The 16,826-nt window shown below is 39.4% G+C and overlaps 1 protein-coding gene across 1 annotated transcript; it reads right to left on the bottom strand.

Annotated features, from left to right (window-relative positions):
- Positions 1–68: 68 nt before the first annotated feature.
- On the bottom strand, positions 69–16,463 carry LOC112565292 (peroxisomal N(1)-acetyl-spermine/spermidine oxidase-like). Its single transcript, XM_025240668.1, has 5 exons — positions 16,043–16,463; positions 13,835–14,737; positions 13,557–13,683; positions 9,063–9,180; positions 69–8,534 (listed from the first exon to the last, which is right to left on the bottom strand). Exons 1-5 carry the CDS (start codon positions 16,215–16,217, stop codon positions 8,355–8,357), a joined length of 1,503 nt encoding a protein of 500 aa, XP_025096453.1. The 5' UTR covers positions 16,218–16,463; the 3' UTR covers positions 69–8,354.
- Positions 16,464–16,826: the final 363 nt, after the last annotated feature.

Genomic DNA, 16,826 nt, shown 5'->3' with positions numbered 1-16,826 from the left:
TAAATAATTTGTTTTTAAACAAATGTAGCATTTCTCTCGCCAACCACACAGAAACACATAAGCACAAATCATTGAACAGTATTTTATTTCAAATTTCTGACACCCGAGCCTTATGCATTAACTAGGCAGGTGTATAAATTAGCAGCTATGTGTAATGCAAACACTGAGAATACAGCTGTGTCTGCACCAGTCAAACACTCAAGAGAATTGAGTAACTGACATGGCTGTGGGTATACACATTAGCTTCCACATCATAGGTACATACAAATCAGTCTTCACATAAAATTTGTCTGTACTTACCAACACAAATCAGCTGATACTACATATGATGAAGGGACCAAGCAATCTAGCATGACTGTAGTAAGATGCCATACAGGCCAGACTATAAAGACCAAGCAGTCCAGCAGGACTAGAACTGGAAAGATGGTATCCAGGTCAAGTCCACTAATCACATGTTGAAGGGGTTTGGTAGCGCAGGAAGACCGACAATTCAAAGAATGGCGGTAGTAAACCTGACTGCCTGTTCCTTGTGCTGATGTGCATCTACTTTATCCGCCCAAAGCATTTCATCAGACTACTGAACCTCCTCTTTATTCTGGCTCAGGGTTTTCTACAAATCAGTCAAGTGAAAGATAAAAGTTGTCGTTGCAAACTATCCATCCTAACCTAATGCCGCTCACTTAAGACACATGCTGACTAGACTGTCACTACTGCCTAAAGCCCAATATCATCCTCCACCTCCTGACATCAGCTACACACCATGTTCATCCTGAAGGTGCCACCACCGTCTCACAGCCCATTAACTAAAAGTATGCATAGGTGAGGCCCAGTCACTGAAACACTCTACCTTCCTCAAGGCATTCATCACCCTTGACCCAGGATGGTAGGACATAGCAACACTGTTGTGTCTGGGGGACTTCATTAAGTACTGCAGTTGCTCATACCTTATATATGACTTGTCAGTTGAAGACCACAATTGATGAGACTCTTACATTCACAGGGATTTCGCCGATCAGGACATAAAGAGCCAAGTTGATAAAAGTGACTGCTTTCAAAATAATTTAAATCTCAACATTAACAATCTGTCTTCAACTCCCTGGATTTTTCAATGGGATGGAGCAAAGACGAAAAGAATTTATTTCCTTCTCATTTCACAGTTCCCAACCCTTGAAAACACATGGGAAAATTCTGATGGGTAAAAGAGGGGTTTGGAAGTGGGGAGAAGGGCTATGTGACCCATATTTTCTGTACACAAGACAGCGTGCCCAGTGTTAAGGCACCAGCCACAGTCACATTGCTTTTGATCAGATCACTAAGTTAAGCCAGCCTGCTGCAGTTACCACTGCCACTTTGTCAAAGTGATCACTGGTGCTTGGTCAAAGCTACCACTGCTGAGTAATTAAACAAAGATCATCTGCAAGTATATACTGATCATAATGATTATATGAAGTAATAATTGATAGCTCCATATATCTCCATGTTCAGGCAATGTGTTACAACCCTAACCCTAAATTCTGGCAGGGGAAAAAAAAAAGGATTGCTCACAAATTAATCCTTTGTTTTCACTAGATCAGCATGCCAGGAAGTGAAAGATATCTTTCAGCATCGGACAAATGCATAATATTGTAAGTAGCAACAGTCCCTTTTTCCGCAGTAGCGCATATGCATTACAGTTCACTATAAGAAACAGAGCAAACAGCAGTGACACACACATGCAATACAGCCATTCAATAATACCACCTGCTCCTTCCAAAGCAGCAATGAAAATTTCTCAAGTGTAGTTAAATCCTTTGGCATTCATGTGCAAGATTTGGATTTTACTCTGGATTCAAGTTGACATATAGTACCATAAGCAAATCTGGTTACAGTATGATGGGACCACAACATGACTGGACTTGGCTGCAAATGCATTCATGACATCAGAGACTGTAAGTGTAACACATTAGCTAGGAACACAGGAACACAGAAAAATTGATCATGATGGGGGAAAAGGGGAGGGGAATGACACAACACCTTTCAATTCTTTGGTTTCTGTAGTAGAAGGGAGATTACAACATTCATCTCACAACAGATTCATAAGCTGTCTTTCAAAAGCAATGAAATTTACAGGATTCTGACAAGAACAAGAACACAAAGCCCTGAGGTCACACGAGAAATTTCCTTGCAGAGATACAGGGAGAGGAGTCGGAACTCTGGAGGAGCAGGGGGGAGCTGGTGGAGAAGACAACCATTTTGAATTTTAATCCATTCTCTCCTACTGAAGTTTAAAATAAATCAAACCCTATAAATCAGAGGGCTCTGATAAAACTGGACTTTTTGGTCGGTCACTTCCACTGAAGTTATGAGCAAGTACTGGCACCAATCTACATACATTATCTTTCTCCACCCACAAGTTCTATGTCTATTTCTGGTTATGTATTAGAATATTTATAAGTTGATCTGGATAGTCCCTCTAATCACATATTCAGCATATATGACAGCCAAAACATTCAAATGATTCAAGTCAAGCGTGCAGTTACTCGGATTTGAATTCTGAATTTGGTCCCTGACCAAATGGTATCATATGACAGAGGCCCTCTACACACCATGACTGAATTTTATACTGTTTCAAGTTTTGGGGGGAAGTTTTAAAAATTTACATTTAGCATATGCTGGATGTGACAATGGAAGACTATTCAAACATATATTTATGCATAACAGTATCCCCCTAAGGACCATACAATAAACTTTATCAACTCATATAACCTTAGGATGTAGGATTATCATACAAGATTGTGTATTTGACATAACCCTCCATAATCCCAGAAAAGATAGCTCTTGTGTACCCTCAAATATCAGGCAGAAAACTAAAATGCCAATATCAGCTACAGCCTGCTCTAATAACTACAGTGAGAACGTTCAGTTGATGGTCTGAGGTAAAAAAAAGGACATGCATCTGTTCACAATAAAGTTCTAAAGAACTGCTGTCAATAATCTTTACCATGTTTTAAAACAGAAGTACAACTATAAGTGTGTATTCTTTGTAGTGCCAGAACCAATGCAGACTGGAGTGCAACATTCAAAGCTGTTAAAGCTAAGAGGGATAAGTAAAGATCTGCCCCACCTCCCCTTTTTAATCCCAATGAAGACCACATAAGTGAACTGTTTTATGTTTTAAGTTATTGCCCTTCCCCCCCCAAAACAGCTGTAAGCACTGTCCTAACCTTGATAATATGTAAAGATAAAAATAAAATGTTGTATTTCCCTTACAGTCTATGTGTAATTTGCTTCCACTACTCAAATGTTTTGTGCAAAAGAAAAATGTGCAGAAAACAAACTTTTAGTTCCACAAATAAGAACACATCAACTTTTAAAAAGGCAATCAGGCACAAGTAAAGACCACAATACAATGCATAAATTAACACTAACCCTAACCAAAATCCACTCATGTCTGCAAAACAAGGCATAGGAGTAGGAAGGGGACAAAAGAAAGAGACAGCTCTGCAAGGGAAATAAATCAATGAAAGCATCAATGACCTCATGAGAAATAAATAAAGCAAGCAGCTTTTCAAAACAGTCACTACTCTCAGTGACTGTACTGCACTCTCTACATCCTCTGTAGAGGGTCGCTCAAACTGAACAGAACCAGGCCAAGAGCATTCCCTGCTCGCTGCATGGTGGATGCCCAATAGTAAATGAGAGCTGGTACAATGATGATCTCAGAATTTGTATCTACACAAGGCAACACATTTTAATGTACAAGAGAATCTGAACAAATCACAAAACTGACCAAAGATCTGGGCAATGTCTTTGCACTGGACAATTATCATCACCACAATTTATTCTGCCACATTAGAGCTAGATATATAGAAATGTTACATTGCACAAGACTGCATACAAGCATGTTGCCTCACAGAAAGAACATTCCAGTTTTTTCCATGTTCACTGTGTTAGGTTACTGAACTGTTCTTCTGCAAGCAGGAAAGCAGATGCTCTTAAGAAATCTAGTTCTTATATAGCAAACTGTGATTTAGTCTCTAACATCATTAAAAGATGCCAAAACAATAGACTGTCTAGTTACCCAGCTGCATTTAAACTTCTTGCATAGTTTCATCTAAACATTCTTTTAGGAACTATAGAAAATCAAACTACTTATCAAGGCTGTGGACTTTTCTAATGCAAAAGCAAAAAACATGTCATTTCAAAACACTTCAAAAATGCAGTGGTACCACACATTATACATCATTAACAAAGCTATCGATGCAAGAGAAAAGAAGGTGATAATTGGTATTATTATTATTCCCATTTCTTTCTAAAACATGCAGTGGTAGTGCACAATATACATTAACTAAGCTACTAATCCAAGAAAAAAAGAGAGATAATGATAATTGGTATTATTCCCGTTTCTTTAAACAATTGACAAGCTAAAAAAAGATTTTTGAAGGCAGCAATGAGAACAATCTTTGACACAACTGCACTAAATCTTGTTATATCCAAAACTTTGCACTAGCCATGCCCCTGTACTTTCTGAGCACCTGCAGTTTCCATTATCAGCACTTTACTGCAGACTCCCATCCCCAAAAAAGGAAATTAAAAAATAAATGGTTGATACATTTCACAATATATATGCCAAGCAAGGAAGGGCTGTAACAGGAAAAATCTAACCAGACCAGTAACTGGTGAAGTCCAGTAGCACTAAAAGGGCCTGTGCTCGACCCAACTTCCTTTGTCTTTGTACTCACCCTTCCCCAATGAACGGGCTTCCATTATGCCTCTGGCATTCTTGGTGTTCACATTAACAGTTTTATATATATATAGTGTTCAGTGTTATCCATGGTATCATGTAAACTTAATAGGTTTTGGAAACTATTACTTGCAGATACAGGGGGACTGCAGTACAATAATTTCTGGCTGTTAGTTTTTTGTATGCATTCAGCGACTCAAGCATTTCTCATCATCAGCTTCAATACCCTGAGGAAATTAGACTAAACTCCTGTTTGCCTAATCCATTAACAAATGATTGGCCTCATTGTCGCGCCCAATCAAGATGCTTTCCCTCCATCACATGATATTTAAAAACCACAGGACTGGTTTTTTTGTGATGTTTTGGCATCATCTACAATCATTACAACTTGAAGCTGAAAGCCTGTTGACTCAAAACCTGCAGCCACAACAGTACAAGCTGTCATAGGTAACAGGTGAAAACAGGTCTCCTTAGTTTTCTCTTTTACTGCTTGTTCACTGAGAAGCATGTAGCACATGCTTTTTATGTGATAGATGTCTGCCAGAATTCAGCTAAAGGAGATTCCCTGACTTCATACCTCACATCCCTGACTGAGTTAGTGAATGTTAAAGTCTTTACCAACAGACAAGTACTGATCTTAATCATGAATGTATTAGTGAATGTGAAAATCTTCAAAAACATACAAGTACTGATCTTTAATAAACCTAGAAAAATTACTTTGTTTCACTGATAAAACTGAATCACGTCACGCTATGTATATATTGAATACAGGTCATATAGCCTGGAAACTTGGGTATGCTGTAGTTAGTGGTTGATTCTGCAGTCTGTGCTGCCCTTGACTGGTTGCCTCACACAGGTAATTCCCTGCCAAAACCCAACAATCCTTAGTATCATGTGATGAAGGGAGAGCACTCCGATTAGGCGCGTAACTATAATCTTACATGCAGAACATGCAACCAGTCAAGAACCTGACAGATCATGCCAAGAATATGAAATAATGGTCAGCATACAAGGTTACCATATGTAACATGCTGGCTGTGAATGCATATCGCAGGGTGTGGATATGAAGTCAGGCTACAAAACCAAACCAATCCTGCAGTTTAATGGGAATGAGGCCATCATATTGTGCATGGGAACAAGGCAAGCATTTCTCCTTGATGCTACAAGGGCATATCTTTTCAAAGCAACATCTCATTTCTCACAGATTTATCTATTTTTTTGTTTCATGCTTTTATTGTAACACTGGATTATGTAATGAACAGCATGATTTTGTTGCTGCCTCTCACCAAAAAAGCTCAGTATGCATAGGTCAAAGTTTCACAAAACAATATGCAAAGAAACCTAATTCTCAAGTACAAACTGGAAGCAAGAGGATGTTGCTAGCAGAAAGCCCCCTTTTCAATAATGTAAATAGATGCAAACAGTCAAAAAAAAAACAAAACAAAAAAAAAGAAAAGAAAAGATTAGCTTTGCTGATGTCACTGGGTTGCGGGGTTGCTAGATGCAATGAATGAAATCTGAACCCTGCATAGCAGGACATTCAAGGTCTCTAACAGGCCATGAGGCCACATTTCCTTTGCTCAGGGGCAAACATCTAAGCCTCTGAATTATTCTGTCCTTTATTTGCTATGCTCCATCCTAAAGTGTAACATCTCATATAAGTTCATGCATAGCAACCAAATGTACAATTACAAATAGATAAGGGCAAGGAGCTCACTACTAAAGTATCACACAAATGATATCAGATCATGTCACAAGAACTCTGCCATACACCTACACATTCGACAGTCCATAAACCCTGCACAAAACCAACTCCAAACAATCTGTGAATGTCTATCACTTTAAAAAAAATCTACATAAAATAAAATCAGTTAAACATAGCATGGTTCGTCTCAGCCAGACAGAATAAGCAAAAGCAGCATGCCATGCCATGCCAGCTGAATGTAACCTGCATTTTCTAGTGCTCTGGATGCAACATGCTGTTTAAATACACTTTATGTGACGGTCCACTGAATACATCCTCCATGACTGTTCACTGAACACAGTTTGTAGTTCTGCAGCAAACAATTACTGTTTGCTTCATGCTCGCCATGGTCCTACCTCACTATCTTTTCTTTTACATTTTTCCTAACTTCCATTATCTTACCAAACTCACTTCATGCTACATGATATGGCACAAAAGAGCTATCAGCATTCTTACCCCACCCAAAATGTCACCTTTCCCACCTCTATTTTTCCCTGCTCTGACCCCTACCCTACCTGAAATATGTCACTGCTTCTTGCCCTTCCTTCCCACCCATACCATTTTTAAGTTTCCAGCCATTGGTAGAAATAGTTAAAATGTTTTACCTACCCTATTCAAGTATTTATTACACGTTTAGAAAACATAGCCGGTGTAAGTTGCCAAATATCTTTCTTGCCATAAACTTGTTGATGGATGTTGGCAAGATAACAATGTAAGACCATGGAACTCAGCAATGATGCTTTCAGGCTAGAGCAATCTGGCAAGGCAAAACCCATAAATCTGAATAAGAATCATCTAACAATAGCTTTTTTAAGAATACATGCATTTCAACAATCACATGATACTTAATCAGTAGGTTTACGTGTATAAAGATATCAACCAAACTATCACATTGTTTTAATTCACTATTTTTCAACTTTATTCCCATGTAAAATAGGAAGGTTGAGAAAGAAAATCAGCAAAAAGCAAATCATCAAGTAGAAAGACTCGCTGAGTCTGCAATACTCTACCAGGACAAGCAAATATGTCAACTTTTTACTTTGCATTGATGTAGACAAATCCACAACAAAGCATTTCAGTAGTCTGAAAATTTCCTTTTTAAAAAAGTCAAAAATGTATAATCCATCAGTTGTCCAAAACCAAATTATTGACAAAATTGTTGTTAATGACCTCAAAAAGGTATTAAAAATCCAGAACTGACGTTTTCCTTTCCTGGTCCTGCCAATCTTATTCACATTCTCTCTGGAATCCACTTCAATTATAATGTCACTGTCTGTATATCTATGAATAATAAAAACTTTTTAGTGCATAAACTAGCTCTGACAACAGGTTATTTCTCTATCACCAAAATACTGGTTTTTAAAATTAACAACTGTCAGAACTGCGGTCACAAAAATTCTTGACAGTAAGCCTATCTGACATGCAGCTAAACACAGATGACCCATCACCCTCTACACCTACAACTAAAAAGTTAGATGAAGTTTTCGGCACAAATAACACACTGCACACACAAACACTGAAAATCAAACGTTATATATTTTCTCTTTCACCTTTTCAAGCATTTTTATGAAAGGGACGAAATCTGGGTCTGTACACAAATAACAAATAATGCTTAAGACTTACACATGCACAAAAATGAAAAGGAAATACACTAAAAGACAAATTATTCTGTGGCAATGTAAGCATGCAACTCTCATGACAATGCAAATAAAAGGACCTGGGGTGTAAGGGGGGTTTCAAATTACGCACAAGAACTTTTCTGCTGTAAAATGGATGATAGATGAACAGCTTAGCTCTGTTCTGTGTGGCTGTACCGATGCCCTGAAAAGTCCAGGCATAAAAGGTAATAAGGTAGTAAGACCTGTAGAGAGAGATGAGGTGGTGACCTTAGTTACTGACATCATCCTGCTGGTCACTGTCTTGCTGGTCACTGTTGTCTTCCACCCCACTGTCTGGATTGTACATCCTGATGATGTTGGCTGCCTCTCTGTGTCCTGTCAAGAGAGCTCCATGTGTAGTGGAATAGAAGTTGGGATGCGTTGCCTCTCCTGCAAAGAGTACACTGGGCTGCAACAAAAAACACTCACCTCCGTTAACAGTTTCATACAAAAGCACAATTAGCAAAGTATAACTGATGCCAAAGATATACCATGGACACTACAAGTTACATGTTAAATGTAAACAATTCTGACTATCATTAAATGAAATCATTACAGTCAAATGTAAAACAGTTGTCAAATATATAAGAGCCTTTCATGAAGGCAAATAACTACAACCCATTTATTCAGGGTGCCAACGTGTACAAGACAAACCGTTGGCTGAGGGGAGTTGATGCATATGTAGCATGAAGTATGATCACGTTCACAGCTTGAACTAAATGTGTGCTAAGTATGAACTTAATATCATTCTGTGGTTTCTTGTCATTTTTCAAACTCATGAAACTTATGCAAATATCACACCAGAAGACAGTGGAAATGACCACCAGTAACCCTCAGTAGAGTTTTTTAAGACTGGCCGTAACAACAATTTGTTATGTATGTATGAGCATGCACGCACACACATACATGTCCTGCTAAAACAGCCTATTACAAATACCTTGCTGACCCCCTTGCTGGATAGAGGTTTACTCAGCTCAAGTATATCCTGCTGTGTAGAGCCAACAGCTATGAAAGAGTAGGAACCCTTTGTCAGCTGGTTAGTCCCCCACCTGGTTCTGCAACATACATCAGACTGCAACATTATTTTTTCATACATAGCCAAAAAAGGCAATTTCAACCTGTCATAGCAAAGGCTGCTGATGCCAGATGATGTGTACATTTATTGATGCAAACAACACAGATATTCAAGATTCTTACAAAACATATCTCAGTTCAGGTCTAGTTCACATGTATAAATGTTCCAACGGTACCTTTTTCTGTACCACACCATTGAGAACATGATGGTTGGTTGGTTGATTGTGTTTAATCCGGTGCCAGCGGCTAAGGCTATATCACAGAGATTGTGAGCATGAAACTGATGCCGATGCCAAATGGGATCATTTACTAAGGTTTAAAGAGAATAGCACAGACAGAAAATCTGGTTTTTCTGCGAAGATGCCAGAAATGGGATCAGTTACTGAGGTCTAGAGAGGGCAATACAGGGGAAAATTTAGTTTTCTCCACTGAAAAACTGCAACTAAAAGCACACTGAGGTAACACATACCTAAGGCAAAGACAGCTGGCAAAGACCCAACAACTCAGTGCACAATGAATACACAAGTGTGAGTGTGTTCACAAACAAAGATACAAAATAGCGTGCACTCATGCACACACACAGTTTGAAAACACCATCCCTGCCAGCAAGGCCACTCTTAAAGCAATGATGATGCTATAAAATATAAAACAACAGTTTCATTAGCTCTGGCTGGTGGATATAGCATTCATTGTATAATTTTTATGCAGATTCCTAATACAGATGTCACGCTTGAGAGACTCGTCATCACGGTGTTAACCATCTGGAGTATACTACAAGATCTGTGATAAGATCTTGAAGAAAATCCCAGCATCTCTTTACCTTTGGATAAATAAAAGTATCTAACCAGCACATGCTCAGACACAATCCTCTTATTTGTCTGCAAACATCTGTATTCCTCTCACTGAGAAGTTAGCAGTACAGGCAGAGGCGGCATTAGGAATACACGGGGCCTGGGGCTGACCATCTGCGCGGGGCCAGGGTAATGGAGTACGTGTATCAACATCCCTATTGATATGATGCCGGAAGCACTGATTTATAGACAGTTAGATAGGCTGGGTCAATGTCGCGAAATAACGCAGGAATTTAGTGGTTTAATTGTTCGTAACCTTTCCCACCGTTTGTGACAGTAGCGGCTTTTTCTTAAAGCGAAATAATATGGTGACAATAACTTAATAAACTGCTTGTTATTATTGCCGGGTTTAATGTGAAGACATGGGTTCAATAATTTGCTTAATTAGAACTTAGAAGTGTTTTCTGAATGTCAATGTTTTGGTCACAACTTGCTTAACACAGCTAGCAATAAGTCATAAAGATGACTGAAGCCCTTTGAGAACAGGGCCTGGGGCAGCCACCCCATTTGCCACCCCCAAAAGCCGCTGCTGAGTACAGGTATTGCTATTGGTGAAACATACCATCTATCAAACAGTCTCCTCACTTAACCCTTTGGGCATGACAGGTCACGATAAAAGCTTTGCCAGAGAATCATCAGGAAGGCAATTTTCATTACTTTTTTTGCAAAGTTCAAACTTTCTCCTTTCCAAAAATATAAGGTTTCTTGGTCTGATGTTTACCTGAGAGCAGCAATAATAAAAAAAAAACTTCACCCACTTTCATCTTCATAGTCTTCAGTTATTGGCCAGTCTTTGTAATATTTATACTTTTAAGCAGTGCTCAGAGGGTTAAAGAATCTTGCCTAAGGACCTGTCTGTAATATTTACAATGGAGAAAGGACTGTATTCACTGCCCACTTTCATGGGGTAAGTGTCTAGTCTTTTCATAAATTTCATTGCATCAAAGCACCACTAGTTCAGAAACATTCACTAGATTACCTTTTCCAAATATCTGCATGAAACAATTTGTGTGGAGAAGGAAAGTGTCATGATTCCTTCTGTGATTTGATGGTTCTTCTAGAAAGATTGTTCCTGCTGTGCCTACAACTTAAACAAAAAAAAAAAAAAAATCCAAATCCAATGAGCAGTATTGCAAGTGCAATCTTTGTGAAACTTCTTGCCACCAATGCAACAGACACAGGTAATTTAAAGCTCAAAGAAAAGAAGTTTTTCTATCTAAGCTCCTCAGAGGAAGAACCCTGCAGGTTTTGACCGCATATGTATTATGTGTAACACCCAGCACCCTCTGCCTATGAAACACCAGCTTTGACATTGGCATGGTTCCCATCTGCTTGCTGCAGCTTGAGCTGACTTGCTGACGTTTGTAGGTGGGCTCCAAATATGCAAGATTATAAGTCAGCAAAAAATATGCTGTTTTGATTGTGTTCAGCATAGAGATAAATGCCATAAATGACACCAGCTAACTGCACTTTGATCCAGTCTAAACAGAGCAGATGAACAGAACTCAACAATGCACCTTTCTGGTTTTACGCTTAGGTTCAAAAGCCTGCACATCAATACAGCACTCACTATCATGCATGTGCCAGTAGCTACAACACAAACACATGGACCTTCTGTGGTGATGCTCTGCACTTCACCAACAACCAATGAAAAAAAATCATTACTTACAGAATGTGTATGCAACAATAAAAATGCTGGATAAAAAAAAAATACGGTATCTCGCTGGGTCTGTTTCCCACTGCCCCTTCCCCCTGTCTATGATAATTGTAATCTGCATGTTAGTACTCATCAACTCCACACTCTCCATATATATATATTCTTCTTTTCCAATAAATGTTAGTATTTTTTTAAAAGGGTGGGGAGCAAAAGATATTTTCTTCCATTTATGAAGTAATTTAAATCAAACAGATGAGTTGTCAAAGACTATCAACAAACAAGTGAAACAACTTCCATTTCAAGTCCATGTCAAAGTTGCTATTATTACCAAAAATTTATACCAGCAACCCAGTTATATATGCACTATAAACAACGCTAATGGAACCCATCTAGAAAGATGTGGCATCTGTTTATTTTTAAATGCTGGCTACTAATGTATTCCTTGCACACTAAGAAATATGCAAATGGATGCTAGCTGAAAGATTTGAAACAGCTAACAATTTATAGGCAACAGTGTACACATTTCTTTCTCCTCTTCATTTCATTGTGAGACTGAATGATACCTAAAGAGAAAGCGTGAATGAATTCATGTAGCAGGTGTTGAGCAAACTACAAAATATACACATGCATGCACGTGCACGCACATACACAAAGTCATGTGCATAAAATACTTCCGTAACATGCCATCTAAAGAAGTCCTGGAGGCAGCCTATTTTTTACTATTCTTAATCCTTTTTTTTTAATTTTTGTTACTTCAATTATGAGTAGTGTCTATAAATCATCACATATCCTCACTGTCAACTGAAGACGGTGACATATAGTCACTATCATCACTGTCGTAAAATCTCTCATCAGCAGAACAAATATAAAACTTCACAGTTGATGCAGAAATGACAACAGTGTTCTTATCCACACACGCACATAGCAGGGGGTGGCAGACAGTACAGGTAATACTGAAATACATACAGCAAGAACCACATTTAGCTTAGTGACTACAGCTGGCAGTCTCTTCTGGCAGTGGTAATTAGCACTGCAGTTTGGTGGAAATCAAGACTCACCTGTACTTTGACTTTAGATACTTTGTCTTCATGCACTATTAAAAATTAATGTTTGCATACACAGACATACACCTGTTTATATGCACACACCTACCTGACACTAAACTACTGTTCATAAATTACCATCAAATGTATCAAATGTGTTGTGATCTATGAGTGTGAGGTAAAACATTTTTAAACTTATAGTATCCTTACCTATTTGCTAGTTCTAATGCTAATTACTATGCTCATGGTTGTTATTTTCAGACACAGGAAGTTGCTATTAGTTGGTTCTTAAAGTTTTCTAAATCCTCACTTAATGTTGTTGCTAGGTTCTTGGAAAGTGTGACTTTATAGGAAACAATGTAGAACAAACCCCGTTTTACAGTATGCCATTTCATATACTTGTGATTATTATAGTAGATTTCTGGTCATAAAAACCTCACCAAACTTCTAAATAAACACACAAACATGGAAGGAAACCAGAATAACTACAGAAAAACGCTGCCAAAACAAGTGAAGCAGGCGGGGTGGACTCCAGCTAATAGACCCGAACAGTTCGCACTTCAAACTAACATGTACATTATATATATTCCAGCTGCACAACAGAAGAGGTGAGAAAACACAGCAAAGGCTCATGCAAACATGAAGGTCCAATACTTTCATCCAATCAAAAATGCTGACAATCTGTTGAAGGCAGTGTTTAGTGTCGATCACAATAATAGTGTTGGACAGTCAAATTTGTGATTTTGGCATTTTATGTTTGACACATGCACAACATGAGATCCACATCATGCTAATGACAGACTGACCTGATGACTCTAATGGGAGCGGGAATGTCATGTTTTAGCATCTTCTTGAGTATCCCCACACAGTCCGCAGCAATCTGTTCCTCAGTAAGTGATTCCATGAACACAGCCTCCTTGCCAGACAACCAGCCTGTACATCACACATAGAAAAAATTATTTTTATGACACTTGTTTTACATGTGATATAGTGATGATTATGCATCAATGTGAGTACAATCACAACAAGTAATGGGCAAAGACAATCTACTGCCAATCCCTTTGGGACTGGAGAAATAGCTTACCAACAAGAATCCGTTCATGCACCACTTCAAAGGAATAGATCTTGCGGTACCATGAGTTACGCAGATCAGCATCCACCACCGTGTCTGGGTCCCAGATCATGTTGAGACGGAAGACATCTGCATCCACAATAGGCTCTTCAAACACCAGAAACACTTTATTCACCACACCAAAGCCAAGTTTCTTGAGAGCCTGTTGCTTTGCAGCAGGCAGTGGGGGAGAGAAGAAGCGATCACTAGATGCTTTTAGCACTCCTAAGGACACCGTGACTATCACGTGGTTCGCATAATGCTTTTCACCATTCTCCATTTCAACACAGACGGGATACTCCGAGTCTGGGCCAAGGTCCCAGTTGATACAGCGTACTGGTGCGTTAAATACGATGTTCTCTTTTGGGATGTTTTGCTTCAATATATCAAGGACTGCTTCGAAGCCAGGCGGTATGGTGTAGTGGATACCAGGCAGTGACTCATAGCTGCCAAACTCTGCTAATGACACCTCATGAAGGTTGTCACACCCACTTATACAACATTCTAACAGCTTGTGGTGCCAGAATATAAGCTCACGTAAACGCCTGTTACCATTGCTGTAGTTTTCAACATTCTCTTCAAATGTCCTATCCAGAAAGGCCCCCACTGAATCATCCTCTTCTGGAGTAGGCACACTGCAAGCAAAAAACTCCTCACATTTACTGATAAGCATACCATAGGTGAAGTCGACTTCTTTCACCAGACGCTCACTTATGACCTCACCATCCTCCCTCATGTAAACATCCTTTCTGCGAAAGCTTTTGTCTTTGTTTCGCAGCTGAAGTAAATGGTTCTCATCGGCTATCTGATAAATGGGATTGCGCTCAATGCCATGAATCCAGTTTGCCCCCATCTCGGCTTTGTTCCCTTCAGCATCTAGATAACACCAAAACAAAGTGGATACCCATTATAAGCGACATTTAACATGAACAGTAATATAAATAGTATTGATATTACTATAAATTATAATAGTCTCTTTTTATAATTAGAATTTTCATGCGAACAAATAAAAAAAAGTCTATGGCGACTACACGCTAAAATGTTCCCCTATTTTGCTTCATCAATGAAGAAATTAACACCGGACATTGTATATCTAGTTGTAACTGCGTGAAAAGACCTGTCTGGTTGTGAATCTTTCTTCGTACTACTAACTTGAAAGGTATATAAAGAGTGACTCACACATTCCATCTACCCACCCATCCTGAGTGTCTCACACAGAGCAGAAAACATTCTGCAAACCTTACTACCAACTGATTACCAGATATTTACTAAGGCAGGTTAATCTCATCAATCTCAAAGTTGTCAAAGGGCTCAATGCTGATGCTATGTATATCACTGGCCCCGTATTAAATCAAAATAAAATCTATATACACACTAGTGAACACAGAAAGGGTGTTAGCAGTGATGCATGAATGATACACTCAAATTCATATTTTCAAAACTGTTAGCTGTCCCGGTTGGTGACGATTTCCGTTTGGGAAGATTTATACACCATTCACTGATTTCTGACTAAAGACAATTAACCCTAATAACATGTGCATTGTTTTACTAAAACCTGATTTTAAACAAAAAGCAAAAATTATTTCTACTCTGGTGAATAACAATAAAACTGTGTGGGACACGTGACATTTTTGTATGCATTGGTTGTGTGAAATGCTTGGACAACGCAGTTTGTTGCCTCACGTCACCCAGTGCATTGTGACGTGCGGCAAAGGGAGTGCCATCCGTTCACTATCAACGGTCTGTGTCATGACAGCTGCTTGAACATTTTACCGCAACATGATCGTTGGCGCAAACACGAAGTGTCACCATACCAATATTTCGAGCAGCGATTGATGGGAGCGAGTTTTTTTTAAAAAGTAATTGTCTTGGAAATGTTATCGACAATAAGACCAGCGACTTTGTGTGGCTATTTTTAGGTGTGTAACCCGTCCTTGTACGACCTTCACCTCAGGAGCTACGTGAGTTCACATGCTGATCACTGGCGGCCCACATTAAGGATCATTTTCAAATGTGTACATGACACAAATGTACAAACAGCCCTAAAAGTAGACTTTTCCCGGTGAAGTTTTCTTTAAATCATTTACACGTTATTGTTAAATAGCCACTAATGGTGTCTCAGTCCTGGGATTGACTAGCTTTATCAGGTACGAAACCATCCGTGAACAATGAATGACTTACCCGTTGGAACGCTCCAAATTCGACCCCCTATCCTGTCCGATGCCTCAAAAATTTTGACATTGTTGAATCCTTGCTGGGCTAATTTACTTCCAGCAGCGATCCCTGAAATTCCAGCACCAATGATAATGATCTTTGGACCAACGTTTGGTCCGTTCTGTTTCTCTTCGCCTTCCATCTTCAAAAGTGTGTCAAACCAAGTCCCGCAAATAGAAATTTAAAACGTACACAACACACACGTCTGCCTACACTTGATTTATCATCAATGAACACAGCGAGTTCTAGAAGTACTCTCCATGAATACAAACACACGCTGCAGCTCATGAAACACTGTGACGCTCACTCGCATGCTGCCAACGACAGGTCCGCCCATAATAACCACCCTCGCTAGTAACGCTCCACTGCTGACGTCACCACCACCGCCAGCGCCGCGTAGCAGGCGAGCAACACGCACACAGGTAGCCAGCCGTGCACTAGCCAGCCAGTCGGCTATAGCCCTTCCCTGCAGTGTGTAGCTGTTCAGTCGGCTACAGCCCTTCACTGCAGTGTGTAGCTGATTAGGCTAGTCGGCTCTGTAGCCCTTCACTGCAGTGTGTAGCTGTTCAGTCTAAGCTAGTCGACTCTATAGTCCTTCACTGCAGTAACTGTTCAGTCGGCTACAGCCCTTCCCTGCAGTTTGTAGCTGTTCAGTTGGCTCTATAGTCCTTCACTGCAGTGTGTAGCTGTTCAGTCGGCTCTATAGTCCTTCACTGCAGTGTGTAGCTGTTCAGTTGACTCTGTAGCCCTT

This window comes from Pomacea canaliculata, linkage group LG5, assembly GCF_003073045.1.
Source record: "Pomacea canaliculata isolate SZHN2017 linkage group LG5, ASM307304v1, whole genome shotgun sequence".
In the NCBI taxonomy this organism is placed as follows: Eukaryota; Metazoa; Mollusca; class Gastropoda; order Architaenioglossa; family Ampullariidae; genus Pomacea; species Pomacea canaliculata.
Note: the sequence above shows the minus strand (reverse complement) of the source record. Positions and strands in the feature narration are given on the sequence as shown.

Coding starts and splice junctions, on each gene's coding strand:
- LOC112565292 (XM_025240668.1), bottom strand. CDS start 16,217: ATGGAAGGCGAAGAGAAACAGAACGGACCAAACGTTGGTCCAAAGATC. Junction 9,181..13,556: donor GCTCCCATTAGAGTCATCAG/GTCAGTCTGTCA, acceptor TGTATGTTGCAG/AACCAGGTGGGGGACTAACC. Junction 8,535..9,062: donor CCAGCAAGGGGGTCAGCAAG/GTATTTGTAATA, acceptor TTTTTGTTGCAG/CCCAGTGTACTCTTTGCAGG.